Source organism: Rattus rattus, chromosome 17 (assembly GCF_011064425.1).
Source record: "Rattus rattus isolate New Zealand chromosome 17, Rrattus_CSIRO_v1, whole genome shotgun sequence".
Classification (NCBI taxonomy): Eukaryota; Metazoa; Chordata; class Mammalia; order Rodentia; family Muridae; genus Rattus; species Rattus rattus.
The window spans coordinates 22,934,577-22,950,022 of NC_046170.1; the positions used below are offsets into that span (position 1 = coordinate 22,934,577).

Here is a 15,446-nt window from a genome sequence, read left to right on the forward strand (position 1 = left end):
TGTGTGTGCATATGCTACGGTGTGCATGTAGAGATCAGAAGGCAACCCTAGGTGTTGGTTCTTGCCATCTTATCTTGTTTTAGACAGGATCTTTACTGTTTGTTCACTGTGTTGTCTAGGGTAGCGAGCCTAAAAGCATCTCTGGAATTCTTCTGTCTCCACTTCTCATCTCCTTATTGGGGTCTTGAGATAGCAAACACTTGTCCTATATGGTCTTATTCACATAAAATCCCCAAGAGAGATTTGAACTATGGACTTTACCTTTGCTCTTCAGGTGACTTACCTGCTGAACTAGCTCCCCAGAAGGGTCCCAGCTTTCTATGGTGTAATAGTATATGCTTAGCCATATATCCCATCACTGGAAGACAAAAGCTAGTATTTGGCTCGGTGGGTCTTCCAAAGTAGCTCTGAAACATCTGGCTTTTTAAAATAAGGCTCTGTGCTTCATATTTCTTTTGATGGAGAATCAGCTGATAATAAATAAAAATATCTGTGAAGATTAGAGCTTAGTTTCAGAGTTTTATGTGTCACTTTAAAAATATAATACAGTGTCAGTAAATGCATTTTAGTTGATAAATAAGATATTGGAAAAGTGCATACTATTGTCAAGGGCATTGCTTAATAAATAATAAATATTTACAAAGGGAACATATTATAAACCACATTCCATAAATGTCAGAAATTACTAGGACCTATAACCTCACCAGAGACACTTAACTCTCTCCTTAGAGGTTGTAATACTTAGTTTTGAACTTTATATTAACTGGAGCATAAATAATATCCTCTTTATGCTGACTTACAATCTTTAACATTGTCTGTGAGAACCAATGATCTTTGATTAAGTCCAGTGTCAAGGTTTCAAATTTTCCACTGTGTACATAATGCTTAGATTATTTATTTTTCTTTTGGTGGACATTAGAGTTGTTTCTATTATTTCAATTTTACATAGTACTACTGTGATCATTTTTACGTATATATTTTAGTAAATGGTGTTGCCTTTTCCATAAGGAGTTAGAAGGTCTGGTTCATGGGTAGAAATTTAGTTTTTGAAGATTATTTCCAATTAGTTTAATAAATTAACCAATTAATTCTCCAATAGCCAGGGAGTGAACATTTGAGTTGATCTGTTTTTGGTAATTTTAAAGAGTCATTAATTTGGGTATGTGATTGTGAATTTTAGCCTTATTTTTCCTAATAACAAATAAATTTTGAGTATTATCTGATTTCCATTTGGAAATCTGCCTTGCATTTTTTTTCAGTATTTTCTTTTGTTATAATTTTACTGATTTATAAAAGCATTTTTAGGTGATTGTGTTTTCAATTTTAGGTTATGTAGAAACTAAAATTACACATTTCAGCTCCTTGGAGTACTTGATACTTTTACTCAATGATGGCTCCACTTGACAACGATTGAATCTCACCAACACAGGCATAATCTGTTTGATTCCCAGGAACTTCAGTATACATGTTTGATTTTGCTAAATCATTTTTGTATATGTGTGTGTATATATGTGTATATCCATGGGGGAGGCTAGAGTTATATCTTGAGTATCTTTCCTTATATCTCTCTCTACCTTATTATTATTTTTTGAGACAAATATCATTGAACCAAGAGTCATTATATTTAAGTAGATTGGCTGATCAGCAAGCTCCAGGAGCCATGCTGTCTTCTCTTCCCTAGCACTACACAGACATGAGCTAAAGGCACACGCTGCCCCATTCGGCCTCAAATGAGATTAGAGCATTTGAATTAAGGTCTTTGCATTTGGGCAGTACATGCTGAGGTATCTTCCACCTCACCAAATTATATTTCATACATCACTGTAATAAAACCCTAGACATGTGACATGACAGAAAACTCCATTGCTTATTGAATATAACTCAGCAGAGTCAGCTTTCTTTTTCCCCATTTTATTAAAAATACAATTTTCCCCTCACATAATGTATACTTGCAACACTTTTCCCTTTATCTAACATCCCAGTTCCTCCTCCTCTCACCTCCCCTTTCTGTCATTAGACACACCCTTTCTGTCATTAGAAATTGAACAGGCTTCTGAATAATAATAATGCAATAAAATTTGAAAAAAAGATAAAACAAAACCTAACACATTGCAATAGGACAAATTAAACTGAAGGACAGAGCCCAAGGGAAGGCAAAACTAAGATACAGATGTCATGATCCATTCATTTTCATACCCAGGAACACTATGAAAATACAAAGCTGAAAGCCATTTACTCATTTCCTCTTTAAGGGCCTCTGTAATATAAAGACCACTCAAGGTGTTTTACTTGTAGTTAAGCTATGTTGCAATGCTCAGGGCCTTCTGTGGTATGGTTGCTGGCGCTAATGGAGACATATTGTCCTTGCTGTTCTTGTGTGTTTTACACTGAAGTCTACACAATTGGCTTTGGAAGATTAGAATTTGAGGTGCTGATATCCTATCTTGTCTTGTTGGAGGAGGGTGTTTTGTTCCTTGGTTTCTGTTGTTCTCTCTGGTTCTTAGGACGATGTGGTGGTTGTGTTTTGCCCAATGGGGATGCTTCTGGGATCATACAAGGTGTGGTCAACGGGGATTCTAGTTAAAATGTATTTCTAGGTGTCTTAGTTAGGATTTTATTGCTGTGAGCAGACACCATGACCAAGGCAAGTCTTATAAAAGGCAACATTTAATTGGGGTGGGTTTACAGGTTGAGGTTCAGTCCATTATTGTCAAGGCAGGAACATGGAAGCATCCAGGCAGGCATAGTGCAGGTGATGATGAGAGCTCTATATCTTTGTCTGAAGGTTGTTAGTGGAAGACTGACCTCCAGGCAGCTAGGATGAGGGTTTTAGAGCCCATACCCACAGTGACACACCTACTACAACAGGGCCATACCTTCTAATAATGCCACTCCCTGGTCCAAACATGTGGAAACCATCACACTAGGCATAGGAAGCTGACACTTAGAGATGGAATTGGGCTAGAAAGGGGAACTACAGAGAGGACCCACAGGAAGGAGGAAATCATTTCTGTTACATCAGAATCTGCTTTGTTCCCTGGGAATGGAGACAGAGTGTGGAGAAGCCACATCAAGTATTTTGCTGCAGAGCTGGGCATGAGACCTTGGTATTGGATTTGGAGGAGAAGAGGGAGAATGAAGACCCAAAGCTTCTCTGCTTGGCTGGTCTGGCAAGCTTGGGTGTCCTAAGGACTGGAACTAGTTCCCAGGAAATGCTTGCTGGAGTTTTAGGCAGAGACAAGGGGTAAGTTGGGGGTAGGAAGGTTGAAGAAGATGTGTGTGATCCACTGAAGATAGAGTCTAGAGAGAGGGAAGGCCACAGCAGGTGATCTGCTACAGAACTGGGGGTGAGATGGGGTGGGGATGAAGCTATGGGGGTGAGAGATAGGATTTGGAGGAGAAAAAGAGCTTCTCTAACTTTTCCATAAAGCTTCCTTCAGTGATTCTAGATCCCTTCTCTTTTCATGTACATTCTATAAGAATTTTATCTGTTCATGCAGGAAATCTTAGCAAGTCATTTCTTAACAATTTTGCTAATTTTAGGGCCATTTTACTATAGTCTTCTCCATGATGATGTTTTATGTCTCCATTTATTTGGATCCTTCTTTTTTTCTTTGACCAACTCTGTGTAATTAGTCTTATGTATGTTTTGTTGATTTTCTATATTTAGTTTGTAGATTCGTAGGTTGGTTCTAAACACATAGTTCCTCCAACTGCACATAGTCAGTTTTATGTCTTCCTTCCACATCTGTATGTCTCCTGTTTCTTTTATTATTCTTTTATTTTGTTTTTTACTTTCCAGTCATTGTCCCCCCTCAGTTCCACCTCCCACAGTTCCTCATCCAATTCCTTTTCCCCCTTGCCACAAGGCCTCCCTCTCCCTGGGGCCTCAAGACTCTGGAGGATTAAGCAAATCTTCTCCCACTAAGGCCTGATCAGGTTGACTTCTGCTACAGATGTGCCAAGGGCCTGCTCATGTATGCTCCTGGTTGATGGCTCCTTCTCTGAGAGTTCCCTGCGATCTAGGTTAGTTGAGATTGCTGCCCTTCCTATAGGGTGGCTCTCCCTCTCAGCTTCTTCAATCCTTCCCCTTATTCAACCATAGTGGTCCCTGACTTCAATCCAATGGATAGGTGTCTGCTTTTGTCTGTCAGCTGTTGGTAGGGCCTCTCAAAGGACAGTCATGCCAGGCTCTTGTCTGTGAGCACATCAAAGGATAATAGTGTCAGGCCTTCCCTCCAATCCTCCATGAGATGGATCCCAAATTTGGCTGGTCATTGGACGTCCTTTCCTTCAGTCTCTTCTCCATTTTTGTCCCTGCAGAAGTAGACAGTAACAATTCTGGGTCAGGAATTTTGACTGTGGCTTGTCCCTCCACATGAGTCCCGACTGGAGGTAGACTCTGTGAGTTCTCTTTCCCCAATGTCGGGCATTTTGGCTAAGGTAACCCCAAGAAGTCCTGAGAGTGTTTCGTCTCCTGGGTCTGTGGTACTTTCTAGAGGGTCTCCCACCTCCCACTCCCCAAGGTTGCTTATTACCATTCATTCTCTTGGCCATCTGGGCTTATCTTCTGTTCCCTTCCTTCATTTCTGAGCCTATTCCCCCTTACTCCCTCCAGCCTCCCATTCTGGATCCCCCATCCCTCTGTCTCCTGTGATTATTTCCTTTCCCCTTTTAAGTGTGATTGGGGCCTCCTAACTTGGACATTTCCTCTTGTTACACCTATAATGGTCTGTAGGTTGTATCCTAAGTATTCTGTACTTTTTGGCTAATATCGACTTATTAGTAAGTACATACCACGCATGTCCCTTTGAGTCTGAGTTACCTTACTCTAGATGATATTGTCTAGTTGCACCCATTTGCCAGAAAAATTCATGCTGTCTTTATTAATAGCAGAATAGTATCCTATTATATACATGAACCACATTATCTGTATCCATTCTTTGCTTGAGGGACATTTGGGTTGTTTTCAGCTTCTGGCTATTACAAATTAGGCTGCTATGAACAAGATAGAGCACGTATCTTTGTAGAATGGTGTCTTTTGGGTATATGCCCAAGAGTGGTATAGCTGGGTCTTCAGATAGAACTGTTTCCAATTTTCTGAGGAACCTCCAGATTTATTTTCAGAGTAGTTGTACCAGTTTGCAATCCCACCAGCAATGGAGGAGTGTACCTTTTTGTCCACACCCTTGCCAGCATGTGCTGTCATTTGAGTTTTTGATCTTAGCTATTCTGATTGGTATGAGGTACAAACTCAGGGTCCTTTTGATTTGCATTTTTTCTGATGACTAAAGACTTTGAACACTTCTCAGCTATTCAAGATTCTTTTCTTGTGAATTCTCTGTTTATCTCTCTATACCAGCTCTTGGTTTTGTTGATTTTTTTATACTGTTCATTTTGTTCCTAATTAATTGAGTTTAGCCCTCAGTTTGATTATTTCCTGCCTTCTATTGCTCTTGGGTGTGTTTGGTTCTATTTGTTCTAGAGCTTTCAGGTATACTTTTAATTCCTTAGTATGGGAACTCTCCAATTTCTATATGAAGGTACTTAGTGCTATGAACTTTCTTCTTAACACTGCTTTTATTGTATCCCATAAGTTGGAGTATGTTGGGCCCTCATTTTCATTGAATTCTTCTAAAATCTTTTATTTATTTATTTCTTCCCAGATCAAGTTATCATTGAGCAAAGAGTTGTTCAGTTTCCATGTTTATGTTGGCTTTTTGTTGTTTTGTTGTTGAAGTCCAGCCTTAGTTCATGGTGATCATATAGAACAAATGAGATTATTTCAATCTTCTTGTACCTGCTGAGTTTTGTGTTATGTCTGATTATATGATCAATTTTTGAGAAGGTTCCATGAGGTGCTGAGAAGAAGGAATATTCTCTTGCTTTGGGGTGAAATGTTCTGTGATATCTATTAAATACATTTGATTCATGAATTCTGTTAATTTCACTGTGCTACTGTTGAGTTTCTGTTTCAATGTCTATTGGTGAGAGTAGAGTGGTAAAATGCTCCCTAATATTATTATGTGAAGTTCTATATGTGTTTTGAGCTTTAGTAAAGTTCCTTTTATGAATGTGGGTACCCTTGCATTTGGGACATGGATATTCAGGATTGAGACTTCCTCTTGATTGATTTTTTCCTTGATGAAAATGAAGTGTCCTTCCCCATCTTGTTTAAAAACTTTTGGTTGAAAGTCTATTTTACTGGATATTAGAATGGCAACTTCAGTTTGTTTCTTAGGACCATTTGCTTGGAAAACTTTTTTCAGCCTTTTACTCTGGGGTAGTGTCTGTCTTTGTCACTGAGTTGGGTTTCTTGTATGCACAAAATTCTGGATCTTGTTTATGAATCCAGTCTTTTAGCTTATGTCATTTTATTTGGGAATTGAGTTCATTGATGTTGAGAGATGTTAAAGACAGATGATTGTTAGTTACTGTTATTTTTATTGTGGGAGGTGGTATTATGTGTGTATGATTCTCTTGGTTTTGTTGTGAACTACTTAGTTCTTTGTGTTCTTTTGGGTGTATTTTGCTCCAATATCCTCTATAGGGCTGAATTAATAGAAAGATATTGTTTAAATTTGGTTTTGTCATGGAATATCTTGATTTATTCATCTATGATGATTGAGAGTTTTGCTGGGTATAGTATCCTTGGCTGGCATTTGTGTTCTCTTAGGGTCTGGAAGACTTCTGTCCAGGATCTTCAAGCTTTTAGAGTCTCTGTTGAGAAATCTGGTATAATTCTGATTAGGTCTGCCTTTATATGTTTCTTGGCCCTTTTCCCTTACAGTTTTAATATTCTTTCTCTGTTCTATGCATTTAGTGTTTTAATTATTATGTGATGAGAGGATTTTCTTTTATTGTCCAATTTATTTGATATTCTGTAGGCTTCTTGTACATTTATGACCATCTATTTCTTTGGGTTAGGGAAGTTTTCTTCTATGAATTCGTGGGAACTGTTTTCTGGCCATTTGAGCTAGAATTCTTCACCCTCTTCTATTTCTATTATTCTTATGTTTGATCTTTCACTCTGTCCTGAATTTCCTGGATATTTGGGTTAGAAGCTTTTTACACTTTGGATTTTCTTTTACCAATGTGTCAATATTTTCCATGCTATCTTTTATGCCTAGAATTCTCTCTTCTATCTCTTGCATTCTTTCTATTGGTGAATTGTGCATTTGTAGCTTTTGATCTCTTTCCTAAATTGTCTATCCCCATTGATGCTTCCCTTTATGTTTTCTTTATTTTTTCTATTTCCATTTTTAGTTCTTGGGCTGTTTTGTTCAATTCCTTCACCTGCTTAATTGCATTTTCCTGTATTTCTTTAAGGGATTTCTCTCCTCTTTCAAGACTTCTACCTGTTAGTCTGTGTTTTCCTGTATTTATTCCAAAGAGGTTTTTAATATTATCCTTACATTGGCTTCTGTCACTTAGGATCTTGTGCTTGCCTCTGGCCATCTGGTTCTCTCTGGTGTTAACTGAACTGGGTGTCTCTAATTGGAATTGGTCTTCTTGGAAGCAGGTAGAGCTCTGTGACCTGAATTAGGGCTGGACTTTGGAGGTAGGCAGTGTTGTCTTTGGTTAGGATGGGCCTTCTGTGCCTCTGGTTAGAACAGGCCTCCTATGCCCCTCATTACTGCAGACCTCCTGTGCCCTTGGTTACTGAGGACCTCCTTGGAGGCTCATAGCCTGTACAATATGGGCAGGTATCAGGCATCTGGTCTGGCTCAGGTGGGGACATGGGCCAGAAGGAAAATGGAACTCTATCCTTGGTTACCGTGGACGTCCTAGGAAGCAATCAGGCTACAACATTTGGGTGGGGTAACGGCCAGGCTGCTGATCTCCTTTTGTGTCATTATACTGTTTGATTTTTCTGGTTAGGATTTCCATTTGCCTTTTGACAAAGGGAAAGATCTGAAATTATTGACAACTTTTTCTACTATATGAAAAAACATTGTATTCACTATTAGTCATATCATCTATATATATTTCATAATACTCTCTACCAAAGAAATACATTCTCTATGCTTTTTTAAGCTTTTTCTTTATTATGAATGTTTATTGAATTTTGTCATTTTTCATGTGCCAGTTGATAAGCTCATTCATTTTTCTACTTTAGTTTATAAATCTAGATGTTTGATTTTGTAATGTTAATTCATCATTGAATATCTGGAGAAAGTCTGCTCGGTCATGTCACATATTCTGAAAAAATCGTGCTAAGCTCCATTCATGATTATGCTAATAGTTTCTGTGTCTACTCTTTTGGGCTATGTTGCTTTTTTGATGCTGTTGGTTGTTATTACAGTTGATTGTGTTTTCTGGTTGATAAAATGAACTGGTATTTTCTCTTCTCTTTTATTCTGGAATGGTTATGCACACTTGTGCTAACTCTTCTTTAAATATTTGTAAGCATTTTTCAATGAAACCAACAACTCTGGTGATTCCTTTCCCTTGACAGTTTTACAATGTAGATGACAGGATGAATGGGGGAAAAGGCTGGAGGAGGAGATCTTTGTGATTGGTTTGAGATAGTGGCAAAGAGGAGGCAAAGTCTGCTTAAGTGGTCTGTTACAGATTTCATGGTAAGAATCGGGGCTTGGATTTAGACAGGAGGGAGAGGTAAAGATCTGTAGTAGGTTGCCTGCTTTCCTTGTTGGAGTGACCTATGGGTTCCCAGGGAATGCCTGCTGGAGTTGTGGGCTAGGATAATAGGACTAGTGGGGGGGGATGGAAGTTTGGAGGGTTAGATATGTGTGATCCACTGTGGGTGGGATAGGGGCATCCAGAAGGCTGAAGCAAGAGGTCTATTACAGACCTGTAGATAAGGCTGGATTTAGAGGAGATGGGTAAAGACCTATAGTTAACTTATCTGCTTCCTTGGCTGGAGTCTACTTTCCTTCTAGCCATTATAGTAAGGCAGAGGCTAAAAAATATAATTTAATCAATTAGAATGTTTCAAATAATTATGTGAGTGGTTTATTTGTTCTTAGCTTAACATCTCCTTTTTAAATGATTTTAAAACTTAAAAATGAAAAAATTATTTTCTGTTTGGTTTAAAGACTTAAGGTTTTGCATAAGAATAGAAGTATTTGAAACACCTTAGTGTGTTGTGCTTGACCATCATTGAATTGACTGTAACAACCATTTTATGACCAGTTAAGGTGAACTTCTCTGGATCTGGAAAGTTGTGGTTAAGAATAGATGGAAGGTGATGCATCCTGGGGAAACTGTGAGCTCCTCTCTCATCAGGACAGCCAGGCGATCACTTTATGTCTCCATTGCCTTCTGAGAAATAATTTAGATGAAATTCCTGTTTGTCAAATATTGATCTATTTACAATCATTTGTTTTAATTCTCTGAGAAAGTAGAACTTAGGGAAGCTAAGTGGTGCAGCAAACATCTTATACTTTAGCCTTGGAAGGGTTAGGACTGGATTTGAGTTTTCAGGGATCACAGTTTCAGGATCCCAATGATTTTGTATTGGGTGATAGCGAGCCTAACGACTCATATATTTTTACCTTCTTATCTCCTGGTTCTGGATAACCTATTACCCTGAGTTAGTTAATCAGAGAGCAATGTCCGCATCAGGAAATAACTGCTATTCAATGTGTTTGCCATGTGGTTCATTAATCCTCCCATTTTGCCTGACATTCAGGGTCATAAGACTATATAATATTTTCTGTCTGAGTCATTTATGATTATCTGACTAATTAGGTACATAATATTTTATCCTCCTGTCATCTGGCATACTTTTGTCTACTTTAGGAGCTAATATTATGAGTAATATTGGTCCCGGCTGAAAGCTGTTCACTTTGCTTGAGTTTTCTTCTTAGTCCTGTAGTTTGTTGCTATCAGAGAAGAAATTCAGTTCAAAGAAATCAGAAAACTTGGCAGGGAATTCTGGAAGCAAGTGTGGAAAATGAGCAATCTCAGGTTCTTTCTGTTCATAGTTATTGTTCTGTATAAGTGAGAAAATACTTGAAAAAGCAACTTGAAAAAGACGGGGCTTATCTTTGCTTTCAGTCTAAGGAAATAGCATAAAATGGCATAAAGATTCTGGTTGTGGTGGCAAAAGCAAGAAGTGGCTGGTCACACTGTATCCACAGTCAGCAAGTACAGAGGGGACCACCAAGTCTCCTCTTTTCCTTTCTATTCTATCTGGTATAGCAGTATGGTGGCATTGGCATTCTCTGGTAACCTTCTCAAAGACTTGCTCAGAAGTGTGTCTTCTGATGGATTGTGATCTAGTCCAGTGGCCAATATGGATAGACCTTGTGAATTTGAACAAAATGCAGCAGAGAATGGGAACAGTAGTCAGAACAGACTACAGGAGAGAAGTTATGGCATGAGAGGTAGTGTTGAATGCTGTGGGGAGTTACATGACTCAGAAGGTCTTTTTCTTTTATGTCAGACTCTGCAGCTTCTGAAAATGCAGGAAATGTACAAAGGAGACTGGGGGAATCTTGACCACATAATTGATTTCTGTCATTTGGAATCAACTGTTTATTTTTATATATTTTATATATTTTGAAAAATATATAAAAACAATACACTAATAGAGTTTTAAAAATTGGAAGAGTCCTTAAAAGTATTTTATCCCAGTAATTTTATCATATAAATAAGGAAAATTAAAACTAAATCAAGTCAAGTCCACCTATTGACTTAGTTCCAGAGTTGTGGAGTTGTAAGATTGCAGCCCCAAGCCTCTTATTCATATTTATGTAGGCTGATAAGATAAAAAAGCCCAGCACCAAGGCCACATCCTTAAATGCAATCAGAAGCAGTGGAAAGGAAATGATCTGGTCTACACTTTGTAAGACGAATGCTCTTCTGTGAAGGATGATCTGGAACAGGTCAAGAATAGCTGAGTTTGGAAACTGCTGCATTCATCCAGGGCTGAAATGATTACATCTGAGACAGAGGAAAGACTGTGAGATGCAGCTGTATTTTTGGGTTAATGATATGCACAGCTTGTGATGGATTGAAGGTAGCAAACAAAAACATAAGATGCTTTGAGGCCCAGGGGCCCAGGAAGAGGTAAATACAGGTCACGTTTCTGAGAGCAAAGTGTAGAGGTAAAAAGTGGGACTGGTGATTTAGAGATTTGGGATGGAGAGACAGTGCTGAGAAAGTTAGTGTTAAATGAAAATTTCTGTCATTTGTTCTTAAACCAACTGCTGAGCCACCTTTTCCAGGTCCCTAAAGTATGGTCCACTTCCCTGCATCCCCCTGTTTACCCCATATCAGTTCTTGACCCCAAATATTTACTTATAAAAGACATAATATTTGTTATCTTTCCTTTGCTTAGCCAAGATTTCCAGGATATTAATGATCAAATGTAAGCTTTATTTTAGCTCATGGCTTCAGAATTTTCTTTCATAGTTGTTTGACTCCGCCATTTTGGTCTATGGTGGCACAATACCTTTAACTAGGGACATATGATAAAGGAAATTTGCTCACATCATGGAAGTGGAAGGAGAGTCGAGTGTATCGGTATTCTCTTTAAAGGTATGCCTCAGTTTCCAGAGATCCTCCTACTAGGAAATTTCACCACCTTCTGGTACTTTTATACAAGCCTTTAATATATAGGCCTTAGGGAAAAATCTAAGATCCTATATAGTATGTTCGATGATCAACTCTGATTAGTCATTACTTTATGAGGATAAGGTAGGAAAAAAGTTCTAATTCTGTTTGCCTCTTATCCTACAAGAATAAGAATATAAATCTTTTTTTTAAACTGCATCTTCTTTATTTTGCATACTTTTAATTTCAGAACAAAGTAAAACAAACAAACAAACAAACAAAAAACACAATACACAACACCCAACCCTGCTATTCTGTGGGAGGGGATCATCCTGCCTTAAGGCACAAGGACAGGATAGAAGAGATTCTTGTAGACATGAGCAGAGAGCCAGGTGGGTCAGGGCCAGCCAAGGTTTTTGGGGAAGCTATGGGGATTCTATACACAGGGGTTTCCCAGGAACCTTTAATCCACTTCTTCCATGCGAGAGGCATCCTCATCACCCTCCAGTGGGAGGATCTCATCAGGAACAGCAGCACTGGGCTCTTCTGCAGTGACCTCATCTTCAACAATGCCCAGGCCTAGTTTAATCATGCAGTAGATGCGATTGGAGTGGGTTTGGGGGTCCTCAAGTGAGAAGTCAGAGGAGAGCAGAACAGTTTCAAACAGCAGCACCACCAGGTCTTTGTTGTTTTTGTCTGCCTCAGCCTTCTCTCACAGTCTCCACAATGGGGTGGTGAGGGTTGATCTCTAGGTGTTTCTTGGCCATCATGTAGCCCATTGTAGAATTGTCTTGCAGTGCCTGAGCCTTCATGATCCATTCCATGTTGGCTGTCCAACCACAGGTGCTTGTCACAACGCAGCAGGGTGAAGACACAAGCCTATTGGAGATAGTCACTTTTTCAACCTTCTTGTCCAAGATCTCCTTCATGAGCTTGCAGAGATTCTCAAATTTTGCCTTGCTCTCCTCCATTTTCTTCTTCTCTTCCTCATCCTCTGGTAGCTCCAGGACCTCCTTGGTCACTGAGACCAGCCTCTTGCCATCGAATTCCTTGAGCTGCTGCATGAAGTACTCATCAATGGGCTCAGTCATGTACACCACCTCAAAGCCCCATTTTCACACACGCTCCACGAAGGCAGAGTTAGCCACCTGCTCTTTGATCTCACCAGTGATATAGTAGATGGACTTCTGTGTCTCCTTCATGCGTGACACATACTCTGACAGGGAAGTCATCTCATCTCCAGACTGAGAGGTGTGGTATAGCGAAGGAGCTCAGAGAGGCAGCAATAGTTAGTGGAATCTTCATGGATTCCAAGCTTTAAATTCTTGGAGAATGCCTCATAAAATTTCTTGTAGTTCTCTTTGTCTTCAGCCAACTCAGAGAAGAGCTAGCTCAAAGCACTTCTTCACAATGTTCTTGCGGATGACTTTCAGGATCTTGCTCTGCTAGAGCATTTCTCGGGAGATGTTCAGAGGCAGGTCCTCAGAATCAACTATACCACAGATGAAGTTGAGGTACTCAGGTATCAGCTCATCACAGCTATCCATGTTGAACACACGACGGACATACAATTTGATGTTGTCATTGTTCTTCTTGTTCTTAAAGAGGTCAAAGGGAGCTCTCCGGAGAATGAAGAGCAATGCCCTGAATTCCAACTGCCTTTCTAAAGAGAAGTGTTTGACTGCCAAGTGGTCTTCCCAGTCATTGGTGAGAATTCACCATATTCTTCTTGAGTGATGTCATCAGGATTTCTGGTCCAGATAGGCTTCATCTTTTTCAGCTCTTCCTGGTCAATGTACTTCTCCTTGGTCTTCTTTGTTTTCTTTTTCTTATCTTTGCTGCTCTCATCCTCCTTGTCAGATCCCACATCCTCAGTCTTAGGCTTCTCCTCATCCTCCTTATCTTCCTCCTCTTTCTCCCCTTTCTCTTCCTCTGCCTCATCATCACTGATCTCCTTCTCTCGTTCCTTCTCTAAGTAGAGGGTGATGGGATAGCCTATGAACTGTGAGTGTTTCTTCACCACTTCTTTGACCCTCCTCTCCTCTAAGAACTCTGTCTGGTCTTCTTTGAGGTGGAGGATCACTTTGATACCCCGGCCAATAGGCTCACCATGGTCTTTGCAGACGGTGCAGGATCCACCAGCAGAAGACTCCCAGGCACACTGCTGGTCATTGTTGTGCTTTGTGATCACAATCACTTTCTCCACCACCAGGTAGGCAGAGTAGAAGCCAACACCAAACTGCCCAATCATGGAGATGTCTGCACCAGCCTGGAGAGCCTCCATGAATGCCTTTGTACCAGACTTAGCAATAGTTCCCAAGTTATTTATGAGGTCAACCTTGGTCATGCTAATGCCTGTGTCCACCAAAGTCACTGTGCACTCCTGAGGGTTGGGGATGATGTCAATCTTTAGCTTTTTCCCACTGTCCAACTTGGAAGGGTCCATCAGGCTCTCATACCAAATCTTGTCCAGGGCTTCAGAAGCATTAGAGATCAACTCCCAGAGGGAAATCTCCTTGTTTGAGTAGAAAGTGTTGATGTTGAGGGACATCAGTTTCTGCCTGAAAGGTAAAGGTCTCCACCTCTTCCTCTCCATGATGCACTTCCTCAGGCATCTTGACGAGAAAACCAAGTAGTAGTACAGAGCAGGGTGGGCCCGGACCACGTCCGACTCTCACACCAAGCCTAGGCTTGGTGAGACTCAAGAGCAGGAATATAAATCTTAAGCTTTCTCTTACCAATTTAGAGAAATTTAAGTAGTGTCTACCTGGAGAGGATGGGTAAAGAGAGGTGTTCAAAGGATGCACTGAAGTAGGCATGCGAGGGAAGGACATTTCTGCCAGGTATGCTCTTATATCAGTTCTCAATTCACAACCATTTCTTTTTGCTTCTGTGTTCTGAGCCCTGTCCTGAGTACTGGGAGCATTGCAGGGAAGAAAACTAAGTCTCTGCATTTCTGAAAGCTACACTACAGAATGCCGGTTATTTAAACACCATGTTCAAAACAAAACAGAAACAGAACAAAGCAAAACAAAATAAAACAACAGCAAATAATTCACAGACTCTTTCAGCAGAAGAAAATCAGGTCCTTCACTCCAGTCAGTCAGGCAGGCTACTCATGGCCTGCCATCCCTTGTGCATTCTCCACTTGTATTTTGTGCACTGTGTCTTTCACTCATCCACATTCTCTGGTTCTCTTAGGTATATCATCTGCTCTGTCAGGACTGATACTCAGAGCAGGATTGAACTAGCTTGCATCTTGTTTTGATTGTCTGGTACCTGTTATGATTTGAGCCTTCCAGATGCCTCTTGAAACTTCTGTCTCCTTGTCAGTTTTTGATTTTGTCATTTTCATTTAAAACTAATTACACTCACAGGTTTGTAACATGGCTTCCACAGAGCTATACATTTTCCTCTGATACCTGGTAAATACTTCTGTGATTTTTAATTTCTTTTTGCTTTTTTTCCTGTCAAAATTAATGATAGCAAGCCTCTTTCTTGTACAGGAAGGCACTACACACAACACACCTTGGGTTCTTGTAACTGTCTGTAATGTAATTAAAGGGGATAGGGGTCCAATTTCTTGATGTTCTGTGCCCTTTGTGTCCCTCTCAACAGTCTTGCCATCTGCAGCTGCCATCGACCCATCTCCTGACTCAGTTTTCTCCAAATTCTTTGATTTTGTGGGGACATTGCCATGAAAGCACCCCATTGGATGTTTAGAGTGTTTTGGCATGAAAAGGATGGGCATATCTTTCTTTCCAGACAATTTAATACAGGATGACATCCCTGGCACACTGAATTAAGATAAAGCAGCAAGCAGCTCCAAAGGTGTCCATTTTTATAGAGATAAAAAGAAGAAAATGACAGAGCACAAAGCAATTTAATTTTTAATCTTGTATTGAAATATGAGAAGACAATAA

The 15,446-nt window shown here is 39.8% G+C and overlaps 1 protein-coding gene and 1 pseudogene across 1 annotated transcript in view; one reads left to right on the top strand and one right to left on the bottom strand.

Moving 5' to 3' along the window:
* Positions 1-11,977: 11,977 nt before the first annotated feature.
* LOC116886383 lies at positions 11,978-14,138 on the bottom strand (annotated as a pseudogene).
* Positions 14,139-14,340: 202 nt separating this feature from the next.
* Iqcm (IQ motif containing M) overlaps positions 14,341-15,446 on the top strand; it is a 365,422-nt gene continuing 364,316 nt past the window's right edge. Inside the window, 1 exon segment of the mRNA XM_032888149.1 lies at positions 14,341-14,366. Coding sequence (XP_032744040.1) covers positions 14,341-14,366 — 26 coding nt within the window.